We start from the raw sequence: 27,415 nt of genomic DNA, 5'->3' as shown, positions 1-27,415 counted from the left end.
TGTGACTGATGTCCAACAAAGTATACATAGGGGGTGAAGCTCCACAGGCCTCTCCCACTCGCCTGCCGTAACTTCGTCAGAAGAGCTACGGAAACCCCCATGATTACGGCAGAAAGGCATTCATGCTGTTTTTCCAGGGTTTCTTTTTTTTATTCATTCATGGGACATGGGTGTCGCTGGCAAGGCCAGCATTTATTGCCCATCCCTTAATTGCCCTGGAGAAGGTGGTGGTGAGCCACCTTCTTGACAACTGAGTGGCTTGCTAGGCCATTTCAGAGGGCAATTAAGAATCAACCACATTGCTGTGGGTCTGGAGTCACATATAGGCCAGACCAGGTAAGGACACCAGGTTTCCTTCCCTAAAGGGCATTAGTGAACCAGATGGGTTTTTACACCAATCCGGTAGTTTCTGATACTAGTTTTTATTTAAATTCCAGATTTTATTTAATTGAATTTAAATTCCCCAGCTGCAGTGGTGGGATTTGAACTCATGACTCTGGATTATTAGACCAGGCCTCTAGGATTACTAGTCCAGTAACATAACCACTATGCTACCGTACCCTAGCCGGTCTTCCAACAAAAGTTATGATGGACGAATTGGAGAACCCCGAGAAAATTCACCCCCACCATATGTATATTTTGTTTATGAAGTACTTTATTGAAAGAAAAAGAAACGGATACAGAAATTGTTTGGAAAAAGAAGCAAAAACATTGTAAAGAAACTAAGAGCAGCAAAATAAAACAGTGCTCTTTACTTTGGAAGAAAAAGGGCAAAAAGAAATTAAACAAGCACACAGTCTCAAACCAGCCATTCTGCCATTTTGTTGCTACAAAAAGGGAAACCCATTCTGGCAGTGACATCCATTATTATATTTTACAGAAATCTTGGTGACAATCCTGAAGTTGCTCGTGAGATTGTGCCCTACCTGGCCAGCAAAGACTAGATTTTCTAATCAGAATTATTCAATACGTGAGCACAAATGGGCCAATTCTGATTTGAAAAGTGAGTAGAGATCTGTAACTTTGGATCTCTGCCTACAGTTTGTCACACATAATTTACTGTGGGCTGGAAGTGCTGTTATTGGAAGCGTCTGCCTCAAACAAGTGAGAGTTTTATTTGAATATTAATTTAGGGCAGAGCATCTTGCATGCCATTTCCCAACGTTCAATGTCATTTCTAAATCCTGCGCATGTGAAATGGGCATCCATGGTTGCTAGATAATGGTAATTATATGGAAAGGATACAATAATATTGAAGAATTCTCTTAATATATCCAGTATGTTTGAGTTTTTGCAATTATTTTCAGGTTCTTCAGGAAACTAAAGTATCAATGAACTCCAGAAAATATTATACTAACCAGCCCTTTTCAGGACAAGCATACAATAGAAAGGAAAGTTCGGCTTTTTAGATGGTATGATAATACTGGTGACTAATCCTATACTTCCTAGATAGTCTTTTAGACAGCAAATAAAGTAGGCAGAAACAAACAAAAGCATGATCACGCAGGAGCTAAAGCACAGATTGGAAATGGACAACCAACGCAAAGAATATGCCCCAGCTATGTTCTGGTTATAATAGTGAGCCCTTCACAGCACAGACACATGTAACACATCACCTAGCCCCAAGTCAACAAAGTGCTTCCATTGATGGGTCAGCAGGTCTGCGCCAACACCCACCTAAGGCTTTAAACACTGTACAAAATACAATATGCATCCATGATTGATTATGTTCATGACCAGTGCTGGACATACTTGTCAATTAAACGCGATTTAAAAATTTGCCTTTGGAAACTTAAAAAGAAACATAACATTAGGTAAAAACAGGCAGGATAAACTGGCAGCATATTTGATACACTGCCTGATTAATCTAATCTACTCCTGTACAGAGACTGCAGACTTTAGCTGTCTTTATGTCGGTCATTTAATTCAGCTGGCTCCCAGCATTTATGCTGCTATTAAATCCATTTTCTGTAGACCAGATCGTAGACCTGTACTCTCAAATCTGCCACTGGTCTATAGAAAACGGATTTAACAGCATAAACACTGGGAGCCGGCTTATAGGTGTTGGGCGCTTTAAATTCCAATTAAAAGATCAATATATAAAGCCTTTTAGCCTCAAAATTTTGGCAATGAGGGGTCAGCCACAAGGAACAAAAAATATTTAGCAGAGGACAAACAAAGTGGCACTTCATCACAAGTCCTACAGCTTTATAACGATGTGGGCAAGGAAACTACATATGACAGTAGGAACTGAAACATCTCAACGACACTTTCACGAAAATGCTCAGCACAAGGTTTCCTCAGAATCTATCGAGCTAGGCTAAGCTTCTGTCATGTATGAAGAATGTGGAATAACAAAGAAAGCATATTTCCTAATCAATTTAAATTCAGCAGATCCCATTATATTGTGTCCATATTGGAATAAATCAGATATTAATCCAACGTGACTGCATGTGGAAGTGTGAACTCCCCACACTGGTTATATTATTCCTTTGAAAGACACATCTCTCTTGATACAGATTTTCTATTAATATATCAATAGTGTAAACACAGACCTAGCCCAACACACTAGAATGATCCTTAGATCTTCCTCACACTTGCAGGCAACACAGAACCATCGTATAAAACCATAAAGGCCACTTTTCACTAGTATTCCGGCATCAAGCCTAGGAGTGTAAATGCTACAGGTCTCAGTCACGGTAAAAATATTCACAGCAAATGCCTCTTTTGAAAAATAAGCAGTATTTCAAAATTTTTAGACTATGTAAGGACTGAATAGAAACTCTGTGAAACTCAAGGATTATTAACTCAAGCAACAGGTCTTTCAACATTTGAAGTACTAGTTTAAAAAAAAAGCTGTCTCCAAGAAGCCAGCTGTTTGATGTCAAAATGTATTTGCACAGCTTGAAAAAAAAACACCTATTAGATAGCCATCCCTCTGACTCCAGGGACCCCTGGTTCTGAAGTGTGAAGTATCCATAGAAATAGGTTTGTCGTAAAATACTTCGCCACAATAAGAAGTTAGGAATATTTATTAACTTTTTAAAACTCTTATCAGTGAAAAAAATCTAATCATTCTTTATTTGAGTTCTAATACTGCCAATAAATTGATGTGACTAAATCAATTTGCTTTCACACAGAAGTTAATACTGCATTTTAACTGGCAGCTGTTGACACGTGAACGTGCGCATACATCTGTACGTAGTTTTAAAGGTGTCCCACCTGTCTGTCCTGGGGACTGGGCTGCTGGAGGAGACTGCGCACACTGAGCCAAAAGATCGCTGGAAAGATGGATTAGTCATTGGAGTATCACTGCTGTACAGAATAGGGTTGGTCACCACGGTGCTGTCTGATCCTGCTACTGAATGGTTGATGCGTTCCACGTAACTTTGGGGTTCTGTGGAGTAAAGGTACATTTGGTGTAAGCAGTTCAAATAACAGTGTGTTCAGTTTTTGTGTCAAGTCCAACAGTATTTTACATCATGAAAACAAGTGAGTGAGTTCGATATGGGATAAATGTACATAAAATCTGGAGCCCAAAATCACTTACAATGCAGCAAGACTGTTGAGACCAGTTGCAGATCAACTCGGCACATACCATGGGTCTAACCTGGAACCTACCTGGTCTGTACGGCTCAGTACTACACTAGGCAATGACTTCACCCATGAAATCACTGGAGGATGATGCCTGCCGTTTACAAATGTTAACTTGCTGATTATCAGCTAAGCTTCCATTTCCCAAACTAATCATTGCACATTGTTAATTTAGTACTCTTTAAAAAAAAAATGCAGAATACTGTACTTCAGCTATTGCAAATAAATTTCAGATTGTTTTACCAGTTTATTTGGGGTTGATAACATGTCAAAACCATGTTCAGTAACAATCCAATTTACTGCACAAGGTGCTTAACCCAATTACCAGTTTTTGATTTACTCCCAGACAAATGTGAATTCATAAATAGTTTATGGTTCTACAATCTTAGAATGCCTAAGAATTGGAATTTTACAAAATCAAATTCTTTCTAGGAAAGGAAGAACATTTTTTGTTTATTCTCAAAACTGAAAACCTCATACGACACTCGAAGAGTTAACTTACAAATACAAAAAGGAGCCAGACATCTACCACACACAATCAGCATTTAAGAAAAAAAAAGTAAAATCATAACTAAAAAGCATTCTTTTGAGTAAAATCTTGCAAGCATGTTGACACAAGCACAAAGACGAGATAAAGCTATCTGAAAATCAATGAAACATGAAGACCGCCCAGATTCCTTACATAGCAAGGATAACTTGCTAACATCAGAGGCTATTCTCCAAGAGAGAGCTTGGAAATGGTTCAAACAGGGGCTTGCATAAGCTTGTACGACTATTTCATTTCAATAGCTTACCCTTTTATCTACAAAGATGACAGATGTATCGGCATGGCTACGAAAAGGTAAGACACAGGACAGGGACAACATCTTTAGGCTAAATGAGACAAGTTATAAGAATCACCGGTACATTTCTCAGTATATTTACGAATTAGGGGGCAAAGATGCCCCATTACGTTTTTTTTCTCTTTCCAGTGTACCTATACTACATATGCCATTTGCTGAGAATTACTTCATAGCACCACAAAAAAAACATTGCATGGAGCCAGAAAGTGAACAGGCTTCTTTCCAACACTCCCCTCACCCCATTGAAAGTACTCACTGAATTCCATCCTTCCATAAATTTTAAAAGGGAGGAAAGGACACAGCTCCTTCAGTTTTGGGGAATTTCTAAGCTTGACTAAATTTTTAAAAATTGTTTTAAAGCAGTGTTCCTACAAAAATGGACTCAGTATTTTGGAAGCAAATCTCAAGCATAACTTAACAGTGTTATGAACCCTTTATATTGCGGAATCATTTCTGCAATATGAAGGGACTCTGGAATCTGTCTCATTTACATCGAAGAGCGGATTTTAAGCAGCAGTGGATTGGAGCTTAACAACTGTGCATGTATAATTTTTAGGAGTCGTAATTGTGGCTTTCATTTTTTGGCCGTGGACTTTCCCCACTGTTGAGAACAAACGACTGCTGGACTCAAGGCCAGGTGAAATGTTCAGCCTGCCTGCAGCAAGAAAAGAATGCTGACTGGCACTGCTGCCGATAGTCTTTTACATTTGGTGTTGCTGGCATGGTTATCTCCAAAGGACCTCAGAAAAACAGCACCCGAATGGTTACTGGCTCCTTCAGCAGATAGAATTTTGCCTTCTCTGTATTATAGAGCTGCTGTCACCTTGGGGCATCGCAATAATATAAATAGGTCCTCACTCTTACTGTGGTCATTGTCATGACCATTAGAAAAAACAAAAAGGACATTTGAATTGCTGCCACTTGTCCGAGGTGCACCATTTTGCAAAGTGAAAAGTAAAAGGGGAGAAGGATTACAAACAACATACTGCTAAACACTGCCCAGTAAGGACTAGGTTCCAACTACCATGTCACTTCCTATTTCTTGATGCTTCATTTCAATTGTAAATGTAGCCCGAGGCCAGAGTCACAGCCTGGCCCGACACCAGAGGGAAATGGAGCGAGACTTCCTGGAGAAGAAAACCTCACTCTGCTTCACTTCTGGAGTCAGTATGGGCCTTGGTGCCCAATTTACATTCCACAAACTTAGTGGCAGCGTGACGCTAAACTTGTACTTTGAATGCATCATAAGGGATTTATAAAGCAAGCAACGTAATGTGCATGAGACAAAAATTAAAAGCATTTACAGGCCATAGAAAGGGGGTTACCATGCACTATTTAAATGTATGTGCATTTTCAATAGTACCAGGAAGGAATGCTTGTTTCAAAAGATACGCCATGTAAATAACGGGAATGCGGTCACTCAAGAAGATTAATGACTACAGTTGAAAAACACGTAATTGAAGTGTGTATACACAGCTGCTTCTCGGTATGATTTTGTAAAAAAAAACCTCAGCTAATATTTCTTACATACATCAGTATATAGTGATGATTTCAAATTAAGATAGAAAGCATAGTTAAATAGCAAATTCCAAATACAAACAAGCAATTTTCCAAACTGCAAATATTTGACTGCCCAATGTAATCTGTCAAATACATTAAGAATCCCACATTGTTTGACTAATGCAGTATTAAGAATAATTAGAAGTTGTCTGTTCCAAGTAGAAGACCCACCATCATCTCAAGATAACTGGGAATGGGATATGAATATGGCCTTGCCAGCATTACCCACATTGCAGGAACAAATTAAAAATATTAGATAGGGATTGTCAATGCTGGTATGTATCACTTTTGTTGTGTAAAATTTAGCAGGATTATAAAGCCTATTTGCAGCAAGCAAAAAGGTGATATAGGTGAAACAATCCAACAATTAACTTCTGACCCAAATCTCCATAAACTGGCTCTCACATTCCCCTTCCTCCCATTCTTTACTTGTCTTCTTTCATGTTACCCACCATCTGGAAACATTATAAAACAAAGATGTAGCCAAATAAAAATTGTGTACACCTACACTTTAAAGCAGCAAAAGTGCACCCCAACATAAAAATAAAGCAACTCTTCAATCCATCCACACAAATTCAATTTCTGAGCTCAGATCGAGGCACAGTGTCTGCACATCAGTTTAGTACTTAACCAACAGTTGCACTTTGAGAGTTGACTCAGAACTGAAAAGAGTTATGTAAAAGCAGTTCTTCGCACTACATTTCTTTTCACAAGCTTTTCATCTTTTTCTTTCTAATCACAACTTCTTGTCGGCAGCACATCAGCTTTTCTTGTAATTACATCAGTTCATAATAAGCTTCTTGTGCATAGAATTTCACTTTGCCTCTACTTTGATCATATCCTGTGCCTTATGCTCCGTCTATTTTGGACAGCAGCTTCCAGTTAGAGTTCTGCAATGCAAACTAGTCTCCTAGGTTCCAAATTCACCCCATGTAAACTCAGGACAGGCTTGGAGACCATCAGCAATTCACTACACTCTGGGTGCAGACCTTTTCAATGTCGGGGAAGATTGGTATAGGTTGGCAATATGAAAATTGCATTGTGGCCTGTGTGGTGGGGTTGAAAACGCAGCCTGCTTTGATTTCAAATGGTGCCATTGGTGATCATTTATCTTTGGCACCACCAGTGCTTTGCCCATGTAGATAGGGAATGGGGAAAAAGCTGGAAATACTCAGTAGGTCAGGCTGCATCTGCGGAGAAGCAGAAGTTAGTCAGCCGCCATTTCAGGTCTAAGACCCTTCCCAGGGACTGGAAGATATTACAGAAGATAAGCATTTAAAAACGAGGAAAAGGAGGAAGGGAAAAAAGAAAAAAAACACACATGCAGGAAAAAAAATAAAATGACCTGTGCAGTGCTTCATTGGAGAACAGGAGATAGTTAAATGGCAGAAGTGATATTAACCGGAGACAAAAGGAGGCATAATGAGAGAAATCAGAGAAATAAAGGACGTATATTAGACATGGAGAGTGCCTGAATAGCTAAGGGTGATAGGTAGAAATGGAAGCATGAAAAACCGGCAAGGCGGACTGGAAGAAAAAAAGGTGGACTCGAAGGGTGCAGATCATATAGAAACATAGAAAATAGGAGCAAGAGTAGGCCATTCAGCCCATCGGGCCTGCTCCGCCATTCAAAATGATCATGGCTGATCGTCTAACTCAGTACCCTCTTCCCGCCTTTTTTCCCATATCCCTTGATCCCTTTAGCATTAAGAAATATACCTATCTCCTTCTTGAATACATCTAATGGCTTGGCCTCCATTGCCTTCCGTGGTAGAGAATTCCACAGGTTCACCACCCTCTGCGTGAAGAAATTTCTCCTCATCTTGGTTCTAAATGGCATACCCCGTATCCTGAGACTCTGACCCCTGTTTCTGGACTCTCCAGCCATCGGGAACATCCTCCTTGCACCTAGTCTGTCTAGTCCTATTAGAATTTTATATGTTTCGATGAGATCATCTCTCATTCTTCTAAACTCTAGTGAATATAGGCCTAGTCGACCCAATCTCTCCTCATAAGTCAGTCTTGCCATCCCAGGAATCAGTCCAGTAAACCTTCATTGCACTCCCTCCATGGCAAGGATAAACTTCCTCAGATAAGGAGACCAAAACTGTACACAATATTCCAGATGTGGTCTCACCAAGGCCCCGTACAACTGCAGTAAGACATCCCTGCTCCTGTACTCAAATCCTCTTACAATGAAGGCCAACACATTATTCGCCTTTCTAACTGCTTGCTGCACCTGAATGCTCGCTTTCAGCGACTGGTGTACAAGGACAGCCAGGACTCGTTCCACCTCCCCTTTTCCCAATCTATCACCATTCAGATAATAATCTGTCTTTCTGTTTTTACAACCAAAGTGGATAACCTCACATTTATCCATATTATACTGCATCTGCCATGTTCATGCCCACTCACCCAACTTGTCTAAATCACATTGGAGCCTCTTTGCATCCTCCTCACAGCTCACATTCCACCCCAGCTTTGTCTCGTCTGCAAACTTGGAAATGTTACATTTAGTTCCCTTATCCAAATCATTGAAATATATTGTGAATAGCTGGGGCCCAAGCACTGATCCCTGCGGTACCCCAACTAGTCACTGCCTGCCACCCGGAAAAAGACTCATTTATTCACACTCTCTACTTCCTGTCTGTCAACCAATTCTCAATCCATGCCAGTATATTCCCTCCAATCCCATGTGCTTTAATTTTGCACACTAACCTCTTGTGTGGGACCTTATCAAAAGCCTTCTGAAAATCCAAGTACACCACATCCACTGGTTCTCCCCTATCTATTCTACTAGTTACATCCTCAAAAAACTCCAGTAGATTTGTTAAGCATGATTTCCCTTTCATAAACCCATGCTGACTATGTCCAATCCCGTTAATGCCTTCCAAGTGTTCTGTTATCACATCTTTTATAATAGACTCTAGCATTTTCCCCACTACTGATGTTAGGCTAACTGGTCTGTAATTCCCTGTTTTTTCTCTCCCTCCTTTTTTAAATAGTGGGGTTACATTTGCCACCCTCCAATCTGTAGGAACTGTTCCAGAGTCTACAGAACTTTGGAAGATGACAACCAATGCATCTACTATTTCCAGGGCCACTTCCTTTAGTATTCTGGGATGTAGATTATCAGGCCCTGAGGATTTGTCAGCCTTTAGCCCCATTCATTTCCCTAGTACTATTTTTTTTAGTAATACTGGTTTCCTTCAGTTCCTCCCTCTCACTAGACCCTTGGTTCCCTAACATTTCTGGCAGGTTATTTGTGTCTTCCTTTGTGAAGACAGAGCCAAAGTATGTGTTTAATTGTTCTGCCATTTCTTTGTTCCCCATTATAATTTCCCCCATTTCTGACTGTAAGGGACCTAACATTTGTCTTCACTAATCTTTTTCTCTTGACATATTTATAGAAGCTTTTACAGTCAGTTTTTATGTTCCCTGCTATTTAACTCTCATACTCTATTTTTCCCCTCTTAATCAATCTCTTTGTCCTCCTTTGCTGAATTCTGAACTGCTCCCAATCCTCAGGCTTGCCGCTTTTTCTGGCAATTTTATATATCTCCTCTTTGGATCTAATACAATCGCTAATTTCTTTTGTAAGTAATGTTCTGACAGGGGATTCCCCACCCCAAGTAACAATCTGCTCCCTCCCCCCCCATCCTCGGAAATGCTGGTACACCCATCCCACATTGTGAGCACCTATTGCCAGAGAGAAAATGGGAGCTGTAGTTAAGGACTGAAGTTGCTAAAGTTAATATTTAAAGCCGGATGTCTGCAAATTGCCGAGTAGAAAGATAAAGCACTGTTGCTCCTGCTTATATCGAGCTTCATTGGAACAGTGTAGAAGGCCAAAGACAGAGAGATCAGAGCAGGAGTGGGATGAAGAATTGAAACGGCAAGCGACAGGGAGCTTAGGGTCGCACTTGCAGATAGAGTGAAATAGTTCAGCAAAGCGATCACCTAATCTGTGTTTGGTTTCCCCGTTGTAGCAGAGACCGCACCATGAACAGCGAATACAGTTCATGAGGTTGGAGAAGTACATGCAAATTGCTGTCTCACACTGAAGCAACGTTTGGGGCCCTGTGGTGTGAGAGGTGAACAGACATGGAATAAATCCACTTCACAGGGTGGAATTGCTTGCCTGCCTCTGGGGAAGACATGTGCGTTGCCTCATTTCTATTACAGGGCTGCCTCTGGAGACAGCACTGCAATATAAATGGGGTATTATAGAGGAATTTTGTGGAAGGTTGCCAATGACCCAGACATGTCCCAGCTACCCTCAAGAATGTGCTCAGCTGTTACCGCTTCAGTATGTGGCCTGAGTAATAGCTGCACGTCAAAACGCAGAGCCTTCAATGAGCCATCACATAAGGAGTATTAATTCAACTGAGTGAAGAAACCAAGCAAATTCTAAAACAAGCACAAGCCTTATTTCACTGCAAAGCAAAAAAACCCACTGAAAACCTTTTGTTCTAATATACACAAAGATCTTTAAGAAGTACTTCCAGAATTTTCTGCATCCTGCAAACAAATGGCAAAGATGTCGGCAAATAGCCTGCAAATTCAACACTTCTACTATAAATACATTCCAGTTATACAGCAATGTATTTAAAATTTGCTCTGTATATTAGCAAACAAACAGACTTGCTTGAAAGCACAAAGTTCCACTAGAATAATCTTTTCACACTCAAGGGATAGTGTTTCAGTGCCAGCTGTTTCCTTGCAGATTGCTAAATGTCTCAAGGATTCAGATAGAAATAACACATATCAATCTGAAACCACAGTTTACCTACCAACAGAAGTCACCACGGTGGAAAACTTTCATAAGAGCAGCTATAGGATGAATGTGTTGAAATGCTGCAATTGTACTAGAGCCACAAGAGCCTTTAGCTTGCTGTTTTGTCTGCCAGACTTCAGTTTAAAAGCAGCACAGCAGGAACACCACATATAAAAAATGTGACTTCATTCAAGAGATTATCCAGTCTCAGTTTTCCGTCCTTTCTTACTTACAGTCTGTAATAAACCCAGTACAAAAGCACAACTTCCGCAGAGACTGGAAAGTGGAGAATGCAGGGCTATGTTCTAAATGAAGATGTTTGGTCAGCAACAGCTTAATCCACTCTTCCCATATGGAAAATAATTCAGCAATTGTTTCTGCTAAGTTTGCTTCTCACAGCCACAGTGAGACTGTCCATTCAGTGCATTCATGCTCTAACTGCAGCCTCATTTACATTTGACTTTTAACTGACACAGGAGCTTTGTTTTGCACCCTCCCAATCTGCTTCTACCAATCAAAAAGTACGAACAAAAGTCAAAGGTCAAAATGCCCCTCAGGACAAATACTTTGTGCACATTTTCTTTACTGCCCAGAGATATACAATCCTTAAGTGCTTCCATTATTAAACTGACTTCTATACTTTTCTGTACCGGCTTTAGTCGAATGTTGAAATGCAGAACGCAGTCAATATCATACTAGCTTGCAGCACTTCACTATCATGGGCAATTCAAGTTTTAAAATACACAGCAATTGAGTCAAAAATTAAAAAAAGCTTTCAAGTCACACAACTGAGCAGCTGAAATATTGTTTGTTTTCAACAGTTACCACACATCTGTGGCAGGCTCAGGAAACCGAAGAGCAAAGTCAGGAACAAAATTGTTTTCAAAAAACAATTGACAAGGGCAGGCTCATAACATAGCCAAACATCCTCATTTCTTTAAAAAGTTACATTAGATCATACTTATAATGCAGATCATGAATGAGCTCAAACTATCAGTAAAAATATTCATGTTCAATCCACATTCTTATGGCATTTTGGCACAGAGATTTAATTTTTTTCCTTTCTCCCTTTATTCTTTATCCTTCTTCCCTTAGGTTTGTTGGGTGGTGATGGTCCTTTGGTATTACCTCCAAGTGGTCCTTTATTTGTGTGAGAGCTTGGACAGTGAGTATAAAATACTATTCAGCTGTGGGGGCCATCACAGCTGAAGATGAGTCCGCCCTCACCCAACGCCTACACTTGCACTTCCAGGGAGTGGGTAGAAATGAGCAGTGGTATTTTTCCTCTCTCTAACCGCAGGGTACCAGGAATTTTGACAGCTTTGATGACTGAATAACCTGCCAACCTTCACTGTCCAGACTCACGTATGAAAAATGGCTGCTTTGAGAAAGCTGGCGGCACTCAAAGAACTGTGCTTCACTAAGTGCCAGCACCTTCAGGAAAGCATGGGAGAACAGGAGGGGGGACTGGGAGAGATAAAAGAAGGGAACCTTATCCAAAAAACACTATTCAAAAAAAAGTTTAAGAGCTACCACCTCCATGAAAAAAGGTGTCTGACAAATCAATTAAGGAAGAAGAGCTGGGTGTCATTTTTGCCAGTGACTTCAAATAGAAATGATCGAATAAAGTGTTTCATTCGATTTACATCAATCCATAACATTCTTGTAAATAAAGAGAATAACCTGCCAACCTTCACTGTCCAGACTCACGTATGAGAAATGGTTGCTTTGAGAAGGCTGGTGGCACTCAAAGAACTGTGCTTCACTAAGTGCCAGCACCTTCAGGAGGCAGGTACCAGAATGATAATGGGTTAAAAGGGTTAAATTATGACTTGGTGCATAGACGAGGCTTGCATTCCCTTGAGTGTAGAAATTTATGGGGTGATGATCGAATTGAGGTGTTTAAGATGATTAAAGGATTTGATAGGGTAGAAACATTCCTCTGGTGGGGGAGTCCAGAACAAGAGTGCATAACCTTAAAATTAGAACTAGGCTGTTCAGGGGTGATGTCAGAAAGCACTTCTTTACACAAAGGGTAGTGGAAATCTGGAACACTCTTCCCCCAAAAAGCTGTTGAGGTGAGGTCATTTGAAAATGTCAAATCTGAGATTGACAACTTTTTTGATAGGGATATGGAACCAAGGCAGGTAAATGGATTGGAGATACAGATCAGCCATGATCTAATTGAATGGTGGAACAGGGTCAAGGGGCTGAATGGCCTACTCGTTCCTATGTTGCTAAGTGTCAAGCATTTTTCCCATGAAGAAATCCCCACTTTATTTGCTGATCTAGGGTTAGGAAAAATATATTTCATTCACATTGCAAATAAATAGGGGCATACACATATGAATACAGGAATATCCATTTTATTCCATGAGTTAGACCTTCCTTGTGAGTTGCATAAGTCGATATTTTACAGTCTACTCCTTGTTTTTATTCATGTATATTTGACAAATGGGAGATAAATTTTTTTTTAAATGGACACACACAGGACATGTGGTTTCCTTTTGTCAGTTATAAACATTACGGGCTCGATATTAGCATCCGCTATCGGGTGCGTTCCTGGCGGGGGGGGGCTCCGAAAATCGGGGATTCCCGGGGCGGGTCGGGAGCCCGGCTCCAACCCGCCCACTTCCGGGTTTCCCACAGACGCGCTGACGTGGGCACGCAGCCCCCGCATGGGGGACTCCCGCAGGCAATTAAAGCCAGCGGGGTGCCACTTAAGCTATTTATTTAGGTATTTCAGGTCGTTGAGACACCTGATTAAGGAGATATTTCAGGAGGGTTGGGATTTTACAAACAACTGGGACTGTTTCCCGTACTGGGGGAAACACTCCCAGTTCAAATGGACGTGTTGCAGCCTTCAGCCTGTGGCAGCTGCAAAGGTCCATTTGACAGGTTGGGGGGGGGAGACCCTCACCCATTGCAGGAGACCACTCTGTCACTTAGGACAAAGTTTGGCCTCCACCACCCTCCTCCTGACAATCAAAGTCACCAATTTGCACACTTACCCTGGTGTCCAGACACCTGTACCTACCTTGCGGACCCCCTCAGATGTACATCTTCCAGATGGGGGCCGTCGTAGCTGCAGTCATGACCTCCTCGGAGGGAGAACAGCATCACCAGCCACACCGTCCACCTCTGACACGTGGAGCTCCACAACACAGTGCTGTGACACATCCACCTGCATAGCAGGAGGGAGGGCAACGGCAGAGAGAGATGCGTCGCAGACCGAGGCTCAGCTTCCTGGACCTCTCTGAGCAGCAGTGCACACGGAGGCTCAGAGTCACTCGACATGTAGTCATGGACATCTGCAGCCTCCTTCATGCCGAGCTGCTCCCAGTTGGCCCGAGCACCATCTTCTTACCGGTCACTGTCAAAGTCACCACTGCCCTCAACAACTTCTCCTCCGCATCCTTCCAGGGTGCCACCAGGGACATCACCGATGTCTCTCAGTCATCTGCACAAAAGAGCCCTGCAAATACACCCACTCCCACTCTGCAGTGACGCAATGGGTGTCATCAGGTGTGGGTCTTCATTGTGATCCTCAGGAAAGGGCATTATTGCACAAACCAGACAAGATTCGCAAAGACGTGGCAGTAGTGGTGCCAATATAATATGTGATGTGAGTTGGTCAGAAATTAAATAGAAGTAAAAACCATGACAAACCCTCAAACACCCTTGTGCATCCCCTTCATGCTCACGACACGTTTGCCTCACGCTGCCTACTGCACATATGTGATGCATGCCCTGTGGCTGCAGCACAGGTAGTGGCAGGTTGAGTGAGGCTGACCGTGAAAGAGATGCATGAGAGGGTGAGTATGAGATAGAGCCATGAGATTGTATGAGGATTGGGTTGAGTGGTAGTGGCGGGATGAGTACTGGCAAGGTGAGTAAGTGCAGGTAAGATGAGGATGAGCTTTGAGTGGGTATGAGGGGTGATGTGACAGAGTAGTGTTGGCAGTGCAGAAGGAGATGTGGGGTGGGGGCGGTGATGTGGCAGACGGAGTGTAGGGGAATAAGTAAGTGTACTCACTTTGGCTGACCTACTTAGGTCATTGCAGCGCCTCCTGCACCGAATGCAGGTGCGCGATATGTTGGTGGTGCAGGCGACCTCCTCTGCCACCTTGAGCCAGGCCTTCTTGGTGGCAGAGGCAGGCCGCTTCCTCCCACCGGGGGGGGGGGGGGGGGGGGAGATCTCTGTCCTCCCCCCCCCCTCACCCCATCCAATGATACCTGGAGTGAGGCATCATTAAACCTGGGAGCAGCCTTCCCCCTGGGCTGCTCCATGCTGCAATTTTTCCGATTTCTTGCAGCGTCAGTCAGTGGAGGACTGCCCCTTTAAATAGGGCTCCTCCAGCTGACAGACCTTACTGCGCATGTGCAGCCCGCCCGACGCGCAGATCAGCAGTGGGGAACCCGGAAGACCAGGTAAGTGGATCCAATCATCCTGCGATTGCGCACAGGGCAGACTGATTTCACTGGACGCGTTACCCCCGCGCCCAATAGACCCCCCGCCGTGAACCCGCCGCCATGGTAATATCGAGCCCTACAAGTTTAGACATGATGATCAAATTAAATCCCTATTCCATAAAATTTATTTGCAGCTTCTTTTTTATTTTTGCCAATTTTCTCCCCTCTGCTAAAGATCTTGAGTCAACAACAACTTTAATTTATGTAGTGCGTTTAACGTAGAAAAGGTCGCTTATTGCAGCAGGGCACTCAGTTCTTTCAGACAAAATTTTGGCTGCGAGATCTTTGTGTTTTCACTGAAAATTCTTACTTTCCACTCACAATTCTTCTGTTCACACATATTTACCAACTTTTTGGACCCCCTCAAACTCACACCAACAGGATGGGGGGCAGCACGGCTGCATTAACCACCACATCCGAGGACGAGCAACATCACCAGCCTCACCAGGCACAGCGTCCACCTCCGCCACTAGGGGCTCCATAACACGGTGCTGTGCCACAGGCACCTGCACAAGAGCACAGAGGACAACAACAGACGGGTGCCGCTTGAGAAGGCCCCATCTGCATCTGCCACCCACATGGAGGAGGAGGAGGAACCCATGGGCAGAGCAGCGGCTCACCGGGCTGCTCGTGAGGCCAGGGAGTCACTGATATGTGAACGGTTCTCCTAACATCAGAAAGTGTGAACAGTCCAGTCCTCAGACCATCTGGTAAGAGCAGCGCCCACACCAGGCCGCCCACCCATCCCTGCACAAAACAGTCCTGCAACTACACATATACCCACTGTAAAGTGACCCAATGGGTGGCATCAAGTGTCACCGTTCGTGGCGAACCTCATGATAGGGCCCTATTACAAAAGCCAGTCAAGAATGGGCAAGACGTGGCAGTAATGGTGACCATCATAATATTTAATGTCACTTTAACAAAAAGCAAATATAAATGAAAAACATGACAGTCTGTCAAACACCCTTGTGCATACCCTTTTTGCTCAGAAAAACTTCGCCTTTCTCTTACGACTACTTCTATGTGGTGCATCCCCTGTGGCTGCAGCAGAGGTAGTGGCAGGTTGCTCTTCTTCATGCCCTGACTGTTCAGATGCTTTGGGCCTACGCCCTCTGGGTTCTGGTGTCTGTGAGGGCCACTTCAAAGACCTGCACCTGTGCAGGGGCAGACTCAGTCACATGGAGAGGAGGCAGCATTTCAGGTACTGGTTGAGAGGGAGGCAACGGTGAGACGTGGGAGCGCTTTGAGTGGAGTCCCCACTTTCACGTGCCCTTTCACCATCAATCCTCCACTGGGCCAGGGCCACATCACCCCTACCACTCTGCTGGACGACAGTTTGGAGGACATGTGTGATGCCTTGTAAGGCCAGTGCTAGTGTATCTGTCTGCCCGTTTAAAGCGGCAGAATGTTGTTCTGACCGAGTCCGAACGGCCATTGTAAGGGCCTGAATGGACTCATTTGTGAGCCGTGCATGAAGCTCAATGGAGGCTGGTTTTCTCTCCATCGTAGACATTCCCGCACTTACCTGCGGCACTATCCCAGAGAGTTGCTCACGTCCCTGTGACACTACCTCAGAGATTCCCTCCCATACCTGTGCCACCAGTCCACTCATGCAGGAATTGGACTCCTCCATCTTCTGCGCTATTGTGGAGAGTGTGCGTGGCACCCGTTCCAGTATCTCGCAAACGTTCTGCTGTCTCTCGATCATTCTCCTATTAAAGGATGGCCCCCAGGGTTCAGCATCTGCGTCCAGATGAGCAGAACCTGGAGAGGAGTGCTCCCACCGACCCTCCGCAGTTGCCCTGCCATCAGTGTCTGCTCGTGCTCACGTGTGTGGCAACGCACCAGGTGCCAACCCAACTAACCGAGGACGAAGATCCACCGAGGTGCGAGTATCTGCGCTGGTGGATGGCTCGCTAAGATGTGACTGTGCACCCACAGAGGTCGGCAGGTCCTCTGAGGAATCGCCCTCTGCCGTCACTGCGGTCCCTGAAGGCCCTGTAAGAGAACAGAAGGCAATATTAAGCATCATCACAGATGTGTCATGTTGCGATGAGCATACTGAGGTGCTGAAGATGGCAAGGCATGTTAACATCAGTTCATATTGTGTGTGATGAATGTTAAAGTTCTGTCACCAGACGTTTGTCGGGTGCCAGTCTCGGCGTCCCTGACAGACAGGCACTTGAGGGTTCGGCTCAGCTCCAGCACCTTCTGCTCCGCGTCTGCAAGGACAACGATTTGTTGCAGTCCCCCTCCGGTCCACGCCCTCTCCCATGCATTCTGAGCTCTCTTCTCCTATAAGGGGAGAAAAAACAGACATGTGAGTAAGTGATGGTGAAGTGGCCAACCGATGAATGCATTGCTTTGGGTGAGGCTGACCATGAAAGAGCTGCATCAGAGGTTGAATATGAGACAGAGCCATGACATTGGATGAGGATTGGGTTGAGTGGTAGTGGTGGGATGACTAATGGGGAGGTGAGGAGAGGAAGTGCAGGTAAGTTGAGGATGAGCCTTAAGTGGGTGTGAGGAGTGATGTGATAGAGTAGTGTTGGCAGTGCAGAATGAGTTGGGGGGTGGAGGCGGTGATGTGCAAGATGGAGTGTAGGAGAATGGGTAAGTGTACTCACTTTGGCTGATCCAGTTAGGTCATTGAAGCGGATCCAGGTGCGGGAGATGTTGCTGCTGCTGGTGACCTCCTCTGCCACCTAGAGCCAGGCCTTCTTGGTGGCAGAGGCAGGCCACTTCCTCCCATCCACTGGGTAAAACAGATCCCTCCTCCTCCTCACTCCATCCAGTAGCACCTGGAATGAGGCATCATTGAATCTTGGAGCAGCCTTGCCCTTGTACTGCTCCATTACAGTGTGTGGGTGTTTGCTCCAGGAAAAACCATTGGAGGATTGCCCCTTTAAATAGAGCTCCTCCACCTGACAGCCTGTGAAGCGGGTGCACAGTCCGCCAGCTGCACAGCTTTCGGACAGCAAACCCGGAAGCCACGTTAAGTGGCTCCAATTGAATCGCGATCGCGTGGGAAACGGACATTTTTTATTGGCTGGGTTACCCGCGCGCCCATCCACCACCCCCTCCCCCCCCCCCCCACCGCTGCCATCCTGCTTCCACGCTAATAGCGGGGCCATTAAGAGGGGTGGCTAAAAACTTCGTTAAAGAGGTGGGTTTTAAGAAGGGTCTTGAAAGACGAAAGAAAGATGGAGAGGTTTAGGGATGGAAATCCAGAGCTTAGGGCCTAGATGGCAGAAAGGCACGGTCACCAATGGTGGGGCAAAGGGAGTTGGGGATGCACAAGAGGCCAAAGTTGCAGGAACGCAGAGATCATGGGAGGGATGAAGGGCTGGAGAATGTTACAGAGATAGGGAGGATCAAGGTCATGAAGGGATTTAAACACAAGGATGGGAATTTTAAATTTATGGGGTTGGGGGATCGGGAGCCAATTTAGGTCATTGAACACAGAGTTGATGGGTGAGTGGGACTTGGTGCAGGATAGGGTACAGACAACATAGGATTAGCTGATGTTTATGAAGTGTGGAGGATGGGAGGCTGGCCAGGAGAGCATTGGAATAGTCGTGTCTGGAGGTGACAAAGACATGGATGAGGCAGCAGATGGGCTGAGGCAGGGGCGGAGACTGGTGACGTTACAGATGTGAAAGTAGGCGGTCTTTGTAATGGTCTCCCAAGTGGAAACCCCTATCTCAGTTATTTGGAAAAAGAATGGGTTAAGTAGAACGCTGAGATTGCAAACAGGCTGGATCAACAACAACAACTACTTGCATTTATATAGCTCCTTTAATGCTCCAATAACGCTACCAAAACATTCCAAAGTGCTTGACAGAACCATAAATCAAACAAAAATTGAACCGAGCCAGAGAAGGAGACATTGGGACAAGTGACCAAATGCTTGGTCAAAGAGGTAGGTTTTAAGCAGAGTCTTAAAGGATCTGAGAGAGGTGCAGTGGCTAAGAGAAATTTCTTAGACCTGACTCACACCAAAAGTTATGGCAGTTTCTAAGCCGATCTTGCCGACGGCAACTTACACCGAAATTTCCAGAGAATCTCAATAGCAGACGTTGGATTGTAAAAACTGGTGTAAGACAGGCGGAAACAATTGGAGTCCGAGGAAAGCGCCTAACCTGTGACCTTCCTTCTTTAAGCCCCATTTTATTTTATTGATGTTATAAAAAAAAGTTTGAAGCAATAAAACCATTATTCATGCACATTTAGCACATCAATGTTTAAGAAATTGTAATCGTAGAAGCTTTTCTCTTTTAAAAGTAACAGATTCTGTTGCCATAAAAATGCATTCAAAAATATTGAAAACACGGTGCAGGTCATGGTAAGAAGTAAAAAAAAAACATTCTAAAAAAAAAATTGCTGTAGAACACCAGAAATAGTGACTTCAGGTCCTGCTGCACCTAAAATTTTGTGCTTAAATTATGCACGTTCAGAACTGGCATTAAATGCAGGAATCTCGCATTCTTTGGACGTTTCCATTGGGGCGGAGTGATGATAATGAGCTAAGTCGGATTTTGGCAGACATACCTCAGGAACAGCGCAAATGATAGAGGAAATTCACACGCAGTCGGGGTCTGGTGTAAAACCTGCGTGCGTAAGTCACTCAATTTAAAAGCCTTTAGGAAGGCTTAAAAGGTGTCTCAATCCATTAGCAACATTTGCCAAGGCCGAAGGGGGAGGAGACTAAGAAGTGACAAGCAAATGAACGGAAAGGAAACTCAAGGTGCAGGCATGAGTCTGCAGGCAAGTGACGAAACAGCCACGCATTCAAACTCCTGTTTGAGAGCTGAAGTGGAGATGCTGCTGCGTGAGGTGAACGAGAGGACATTTACCCTCTGTGCCACTACACTACACCACCAGAGGTCAGCATTGTAGCATGCCTGTAACTTGGCGGAGCTAAGTTTCTGGCCCAGGTGACCACTACTGTCACCCCGATGTGACGGCCCTATGCCATATGTTAGCTGCAGATGGCACAGCTCTGCATCTGCCCCTCTGCTGATCTGGATCTTTGAAGAATGTTCCCCGTGGTCACTGCCAGGTAGACGTGGCGGGGCCTGCAGGAATGGTTGGCAGAATCTGGGTGGGTGCAGTCAATCAGAATACAATCATCCTGAAATAACCTTTTTCAAGCAGTGGCATACACTGAATAGGGTGCATCCAACATTATGGTTAGCCAAGCATTCACGTTAGTGGTGCCAATGAGTTTGCTATCCCAGCTTCTTTAGGGAACAGGAGTCTCCACACGACTAACCCGTTCACCCATCACCCGAGCTCGCTGACCTAAATTGGCTCCTGGTCCAGGAACGCCTCGATTTTAAAATTCTCATCCGTGTTTTCAAATCCCTCCATGACCTAGCCCCTCCTTATCTCTGTAACCTCCTCCAGCCCAACAACCCTCAGAGACCTTTGCCTTCCTCCAATTCTTGCCTCTTGCGTATCCCCGATTTTAAATATTCCACAATGGCGGCCGTGCCTTCAGCTGCCCAGGTCCTAAGCTCTGGAATTCCCTCTCAAAACATCTCTGCTCTCTCCTTTAAGACACTCCTTAAAACCTACCTCACCTGTCCTTAAGTGGCTCAGTGTCAAATTTTGTTTGATAATGCTCCTGTGAAGTACCTTGGGAAGTTTTACGACATTAAAGGTGCTATGTAAATGCAAATTGTTGTTGTTGTTGTTGTGTGACAAAGTGAGAAACGTTCAACTCTGACTGCAAATGTGTGGGCACCGGCAGTTAGGCACAGAGCAATTCTCACGTGGCCTGCCCTGCCTGGTATTGCTCAGTTGTTCCTTTTCTTTTCCCAAATAGCTCAGATAGGGGTTTCCAATTGGGAAACCAATCAATGCTGGGGGACAAAAAAAATCAGAACAATTAGTGCAAAAGCTCACGAGAACCTAAGATAATAAATATTTAGGAATTGACTGAAAAACATTTACCTTAACATTAGTGTGTCCTTTCCATGACCTTCCATATACTTATCGTTACCGAACAACTCTGATTGTCCTTTCAAATGATTGAAAAACAACATCTTGCACAACCGAATATTGGGAAATGGTGTGCACGATGTTCCCGTCCACAAGTTAATATTAAATTAAAGTTCCCACCTGTTTGAGGTGGACGCTTACCATACAGCCAATCAGTTTGCCTAATGTAATTGGGAATGTTTGACTTGTGTATAATCAAAAAATCTAGGCTAATTACACACCCTGGTGTTCTCACAGGGCTTCATGTGCTGAAGTGATTTACAATGACTGGTAACACGTCAGGAAGAATGAGGAGAGGCAGTATAAACTAAATGGTACAATTTTAAAGGGGGTGAGGAACAAAGAGACCTGGGGGTGCACTTACACAAATCTTTGAAGGTGGCAGAACAAGTTGAGAAGGCTGTTAAAAAAGCACATGGGATCCACGGCTTTATAAATAGAGGCATTGAGTACAAAAAGCAAGGAAGTTATGCTAAACCTTTATAAATCACTGGTTAGGCCATAGCTGGAGTATTGTGTCCAATTATGGGCACCACACTTTAGGAAAGATGTCAAGGCCTTAGAGAAGGTGCAGAGGAGATTTACTAGTATGGTACCAAGGATGCAGGACTTTACTTACATGGAGAGACTAGAGAAGCTGGGGTTGTTCTCCTTAGAGCAGATAAAGTTAAGGGGAGATTTAATAGAGGTGCTGAAAATCATGAAGAGTTTTATTAGAGTAAATAAGGAAAAACTATTTCCAGAGGCAGAAGGGTCGGTAATCAGAGGACACAGATTTAAGGTGATTGGCAAAAGAACCAGAGGTGAGGTGAGGTGAGGAGAGGAGAATTTTTTCACACAGCAAGTTATGATGATCTGGAATGCGCTGCCTGAAATTCAATAATAACTTTCAAAAGAGAATTGGATAAATACTTGAAGGGGAAAAATTTACAGGGCCAGGGAAAGGCCGGGGAGTTGGACTAATTGGATAGCTCTTTCAAAGAGCCGGCACAGGCACGATGGGCCGGATGGCCTCCTGTTCTGTATCATTCTATTATTCTAGCTAATGTTAATTAAAATAGTGCAGAATATAAAACAATCAAATTCAATGGGTACAGACTTCCTATGATAAAAATAACTATAAACAAGATTACCCTGTTCATGAGGTTAAATACCATTCAACATTATTCATAAACAGTTTCAACAACAAATTTTAAATAAGTTTCCTTTTGTTCTAAAACCTTACATTAAATGCACCTGAATTTGAATTATTTTAGGTAGCAAATGGCTAACAGCAGAGGTTCACAAATAACCCGAGATACCAACTGGGTGGACACATCAGACTCAGTGACCTGGAGATGGAATATATCTTCTCCAACTGGATACCATGACATTACACCTGAAGCATTAAATTGTAATATATACAGATACACACACACTGCCGAGGGCCCACTAACGACATGCAATTGAGTCTGATCCCAACAGGTCCACCGGGTCGGTGCAGAGGCTTCAATGCCTCAAATTTGGTGGGATGCCCGCTAGATCGGAAACTCGATCCTAACTGTCCCTACTGCGCTTTGCATTTCGGTGTTGTCTCCAAACTTCAATTTGTTGTCTTTAATTGTGGATTTCGGAAGTGCAAATAAACTACACCATAGGAGCTTCCACTATATTTTATTTCTAACATCCTTAAAGTCAAGAATGTTTGTTAAGTTGGACATTACTCTCTTAAATCCACACTGTTACTAGCAAGATATTTCTATGAAGGTAACTCCTGCAACCTATTACTCCATTGTTCTATCTGATTTTGTTGCAAAGCTAATGAGCTAATTCATTTATTCCTTTTCTGTTAAAACTGCAATTTTTATAGAAAGAAACAGGAAGTGAATCACTTCTTCGTGTTTCAGCTAGCAGGCATAATGTGAGTGTCAGACCTCAGGTTAATCCACAGCTGCAATAACAATGCCGAAAATAACTCTGAACATACATTTGTTGAAACTAAATATAAAGTTTCAGCTGGGCCAAGTCCTCTTATTTTGTTTGATTTCAATGACAGTTTAGAACTTCATAACTTATTTGCAGGTTATGCGGTAATAACAACAGGATGGATCCAGAGGCAAGGCTGCCTCATAAAACTGAACTCGGTTTTAGTCAGCGAAAAAAAAATCTGTATCGCGCTGCAAGAATAATTCCATAGCCTTTCCATATGGTTAACAACCATGTCTGAACTTCCGTGTACAATGCCTGGGAATGAACCCCACAGGAAAGAAGAAGTGGTGTGGAGCTGCAGTCTGTGCTGATCTGGACATGGCATGTTAAGAAGCAACTGCAGCAACTCTCTTGCTCCTGGCAAAAGCTTGGAGGTCCAGCTAATGTGTTGGCAAATCTTCTGGCTTTGCTCTGGTCATAGGAACATAGGAACAGGAGTAGGCCATTCAGCCCTCGTGCCATTTAATAAGATCATGGCTGATCTGTGATCTAACTCCATATAATTGCCTTTGGCACATATCCCTTAATACCTTTGGTTACCAAAAAGCTATCTATCTCAGGTTTAAATTTAGCAGTTGATCTAGTATCAATTGCTGTTTGCGGAAGAAAGTTCCAAACGTCGACCACCCTTTGTGCGTAGAAATGTTTTCTAATCTCACTCCTGAAAGGTTTGGCTCTAATTTTTAGACTGTGCCCCCAACTCCTAAAATCCCCAACCAGCAGAAATAGGGTGGATAGAGAGAAACTATCTGTTCCCCTTAATATCTTATAAACTTCGATCAGGTCACCCCTTAACCTTCAAAACTCTGGAGAATACAACCCCAATTTGTGTAATCTCTCCTCGTAACTTAACCCTTGAAGTCCGGGTATCATTCTAGTAAACCTATGCTGCACTTCCTCCAAGGCCAATATGTCCTTCCGAAGGTGCGGTGCCCAGAACTGCTCACAGTACTCCAGGTGCGGTCTAACCAGGGTTTTGTATAGCTGCAGCATAACTTCTGCCCCCTTGTAATCGAGTCCTCTAGATATAAAGGCCAGCATTCCATTAGCCTTATTGATTATTTTCTGCACCTGTTTATGACACTTCAATGATCTATGTACCTGAACCCCTAAGTCCCTTTGGACATCCACTGTTTTTAACTTTTTACCATTTAGAAAGTACCCTGTTCTATCCTTTTTTGATCCAAAGTGGATGACCTCACATTTGTCTACATTGAATTCCATTTGCCACAGTTTTGCCCATTCACCTAATTCATCAATATCCCTTTGTAATTTTATGTTTTAATCGACACTGCTTACAATGCCAATCTCTGTGTCATCGGCAAACTTAGATATGAGACTTTCTATGCCTTCACCTAAGTCGTGAATAAATATTGTGAATAATTGAGGCCCCAAGACAGATCCCTGCGGGACTCCACTAGTCACATCCTGCCAATGTGAATACCTACCCATTATCCCTACTCTCTGTTGCCTTTCGCTCAGCCAACTTCCGAACCAAGTCCGTACTTTTCCCTTGATTCCATGGGCTTCTATCTTAGCTAACAGTCTCTTATGTGGGACTTCATCAAATGCCTTCTGGAAGTCCATATAAATAACATCCATTGACATTCCCCTCTCCACTACTTTATTCACCTCTTCAAAAAATTCAATCAGGTTTGTCAGGCACGACCTACCTTTCACAAATCCATGCTGGCTCTCTCTGATTAACTGAAAATTCTCAAGGTGTTCAGTCACCATATCCTTAATTATAGACTCCAGCATTTTCCCCACAACAGATGTTAGGCGAATTGGTCTATAATTCCCCGGTTTCCCTCCCTCTCCTTTCTTAAAAAGCGGAGTGACATGTACAGTTTTCCAATCCAGAGGGACAGTTCCTGAATCTAAAGAACTTTGAAAGATTATAGTTAGGGCATCTGCAATGTGCTCACCTACTTCCTTTAAAACCCTGGGATGGAAACCATCTGGTCCTGGGGATTTGTCACTCTTTCGTGCTATTATTTTCTTCATTACTGTTGCTTTACTTATGTTATTTTTATCGAGTCCCTGTCCCCGATTCAATATTAGTTTTCTTGGGATTTCCGGCATGCTATCCTCTTTTTCGACTGTAAATACCGACACAAAGTAATTGTTCAACATGTCCGCCATTTCTCCATTGTCAATGACAATATCCCCACTTTCAGTTTTTAAGGGGCCAACACTGCTCCTGACCACCCTCTTTTTCCTAAAGTAACTATAAAAGTTCTTCGTATTGGTTTTGATATCCCTTGCAAGTTTCTTTTCATACTCTCTTTTTGTAGCTCTTACTATCTGTTTTGTGACCCTTTGTTGATCTTTGTATCTTTCCCATTCGCCAGGATCTGTGCCATTTTTTGCCTTTTTGTGTGCCCTTTCCTTATGTCTCATACTGTCCCATACCTCTTTGGTTGTCCATGGCTGTTTTTATTGGCAAGTAGAGTTCTTGCCCCTCAGGGGTATAAACCGTTTCTGTATCTCGTTAAATGTTTCTTTAAATATTTCCCACTGATCATCAGTCGTTTTACCCAGTTTACTGTGGACAATCTCTGTCTTATCCCATTGAAGTCGGCCTTACCAAAATCTAGAATCTTAGCAGCTGATCCACTTTTTTCCCTTTCAAACACTACATTGAACTCGATCATGTTATGATCACTATTGGATAGATGTTCATGCACAGTTAAGCTGTTAACTAAATCTAGTCCATTACTCATTACTAAATCTAGTATGGTTTGCCCCCTTGTTGCCTCTGGGACATACTGCTGTAGAAAACTATCCCAGACACACTCAAGAAATACACTACCTTTCTGACAGTTGCTCGTCTGCTTTTCCCAATCTATGTGAAGGTTAAAGTCCCCCATTAAGACCACTATGCCTTTCGTACACACTTGTCTAATCTCTGCATTTATACAATCTAGCACTTCAGAGCTGCTGCCAGGACTCCTATATACAACTCCCACTATAGTCTTAGATCCTTTCCTATTTCTCAATTCAACCCATAAGGTCTCTGTTGGCTGCTTACCCCTCGTTATATCGTCCTTTATCATTGAAGTGATTTCATCTCTAATCACTAAGGCTACTCCTCCCCCTCTTCCATTTTCCCTATCTCTCCTGTAGACCTTATAACCTGGTATATTTAGTTCCCAATCCTGACCATCCTGCAGCCATGTCTCAGTAATAGCTATCATGTCATACCCTCCAATTTGAATTTGAACCTGTAGTTCATTTAATTTATTCCTTATACTCCATGCGTTTGTATATAGAATTCTTAGTTGGGTCACACACCCTAGCCTGACCTCCAGCTTTGATGCTGGGTTAATCGCTTTACGCCTTCTAGTTTTCACTTGATCTGTAGTGCCTAAAGTACACTTTCTTTCTGCTGTTCAATGCTTTTCTCTTTCACTTGTTCTTGAACAACTGTTTGTACTATTTGTATTGTAAATTTCCCCTGGGTCTTCCCCTCTCTTACTGCTCTCAACTTTACTCCCTTCCGACTCCCCGCTCAGGTTCCCATCCCCCTGCCACTCTAGTTTAAACCTTCCCCAACAGCACTAGCAAACACCCCCACGAGGACATTGGTCCCGGCCCTGCTCGGGTGTAACCCATCCCGCTTGTACATGTCCCAACTTCCCAGAACCGGTCCCAATGTCCCAGGAATCTAAATCCCTCCCTCCTACACCATCCCTGTGGTCAAATCCACATTGCACTTCCATATTCTCTCTTCACACATCCTATGACTTAAATGTTTTAATTACTTATATTATCATAGTCACATAAATTGGCATGTTGCTGCAATTTGGCATGGTTTTAAATATATATTTTCATAGAAGAATTCTAATTATATATTTTCATAGAAGAAAATATATAATGAGAATTGTGCCCGTTGAGCACCCTGCTTCCACAGACCATCCCCTCACTCTGCTCGACCATGCCAACTCACTCCATGTTCAAAAGCCTCCTCAAAATTGCAAAAGACATGATATCCAGTTCAGATCAGAATGAGATCCTATTGGTACATCCCTGGGTTCCTTGTTATATACTTAAATATTGGTAAATATGCGCACACTCCTGAACAGAAGATGCTCTGACCATTTATGGGAGTGACCAGCACCACCGGTGTACCCAAGAAAATATCTAAGTTAGATCTAAAACTTGTAACAAATGGAAAATCAATAGCTGC

The 27,415-nt window shown here is 43.4% G+C and overlaps 1 protein-coding gene across 6 annotated transcripts in view; it reads right to left on the bottom strand.

Moving 5' to 3' along the window:
* The window catches only part of LOC137341956 (tensin-3-like), a 385,280-nt gene that overhangs the window by 25,568 nt on the left and 332,297 nt on the right, over positions 1 to 27,415 (bottom strand). For all 6 annotated transcript variants that reach the window (XM_068005512.1, XM_068005503.1, XM_068005521.1 and 3 more), the window contains one exon: positions 3,223 to 3,397. In XM_068005512.1, coding sequence (XP_067861613.1) covers positions 3,223 to 3,397 — 175 coding nt within the window. The remainder of the gene's footprint in view (positions 1 to 3,222; positions 3,398 to 27,415) is intronic.

The sequence above is a fragment of the Heptranchias perlo genome, chromosome 2 (genome assembly GCF_035084215.1).
Source record: "Heptranchias perlo isolate sHepPer1 chromosome 2, sHepPer1.hap1, whole genome shotgun sequence".
Taxonomy (NCBI): Eukaryota; Metazoa; Chordata; class Chondrichthyes; order Hexanchiformes; family Hexanchidae; genus Heptranchias; species Heptranchias perlo.
Note: the sequence above shows the minus strand (reverse complement) of the source record. Positions and strands in the feature narration are given on the sequence as shown.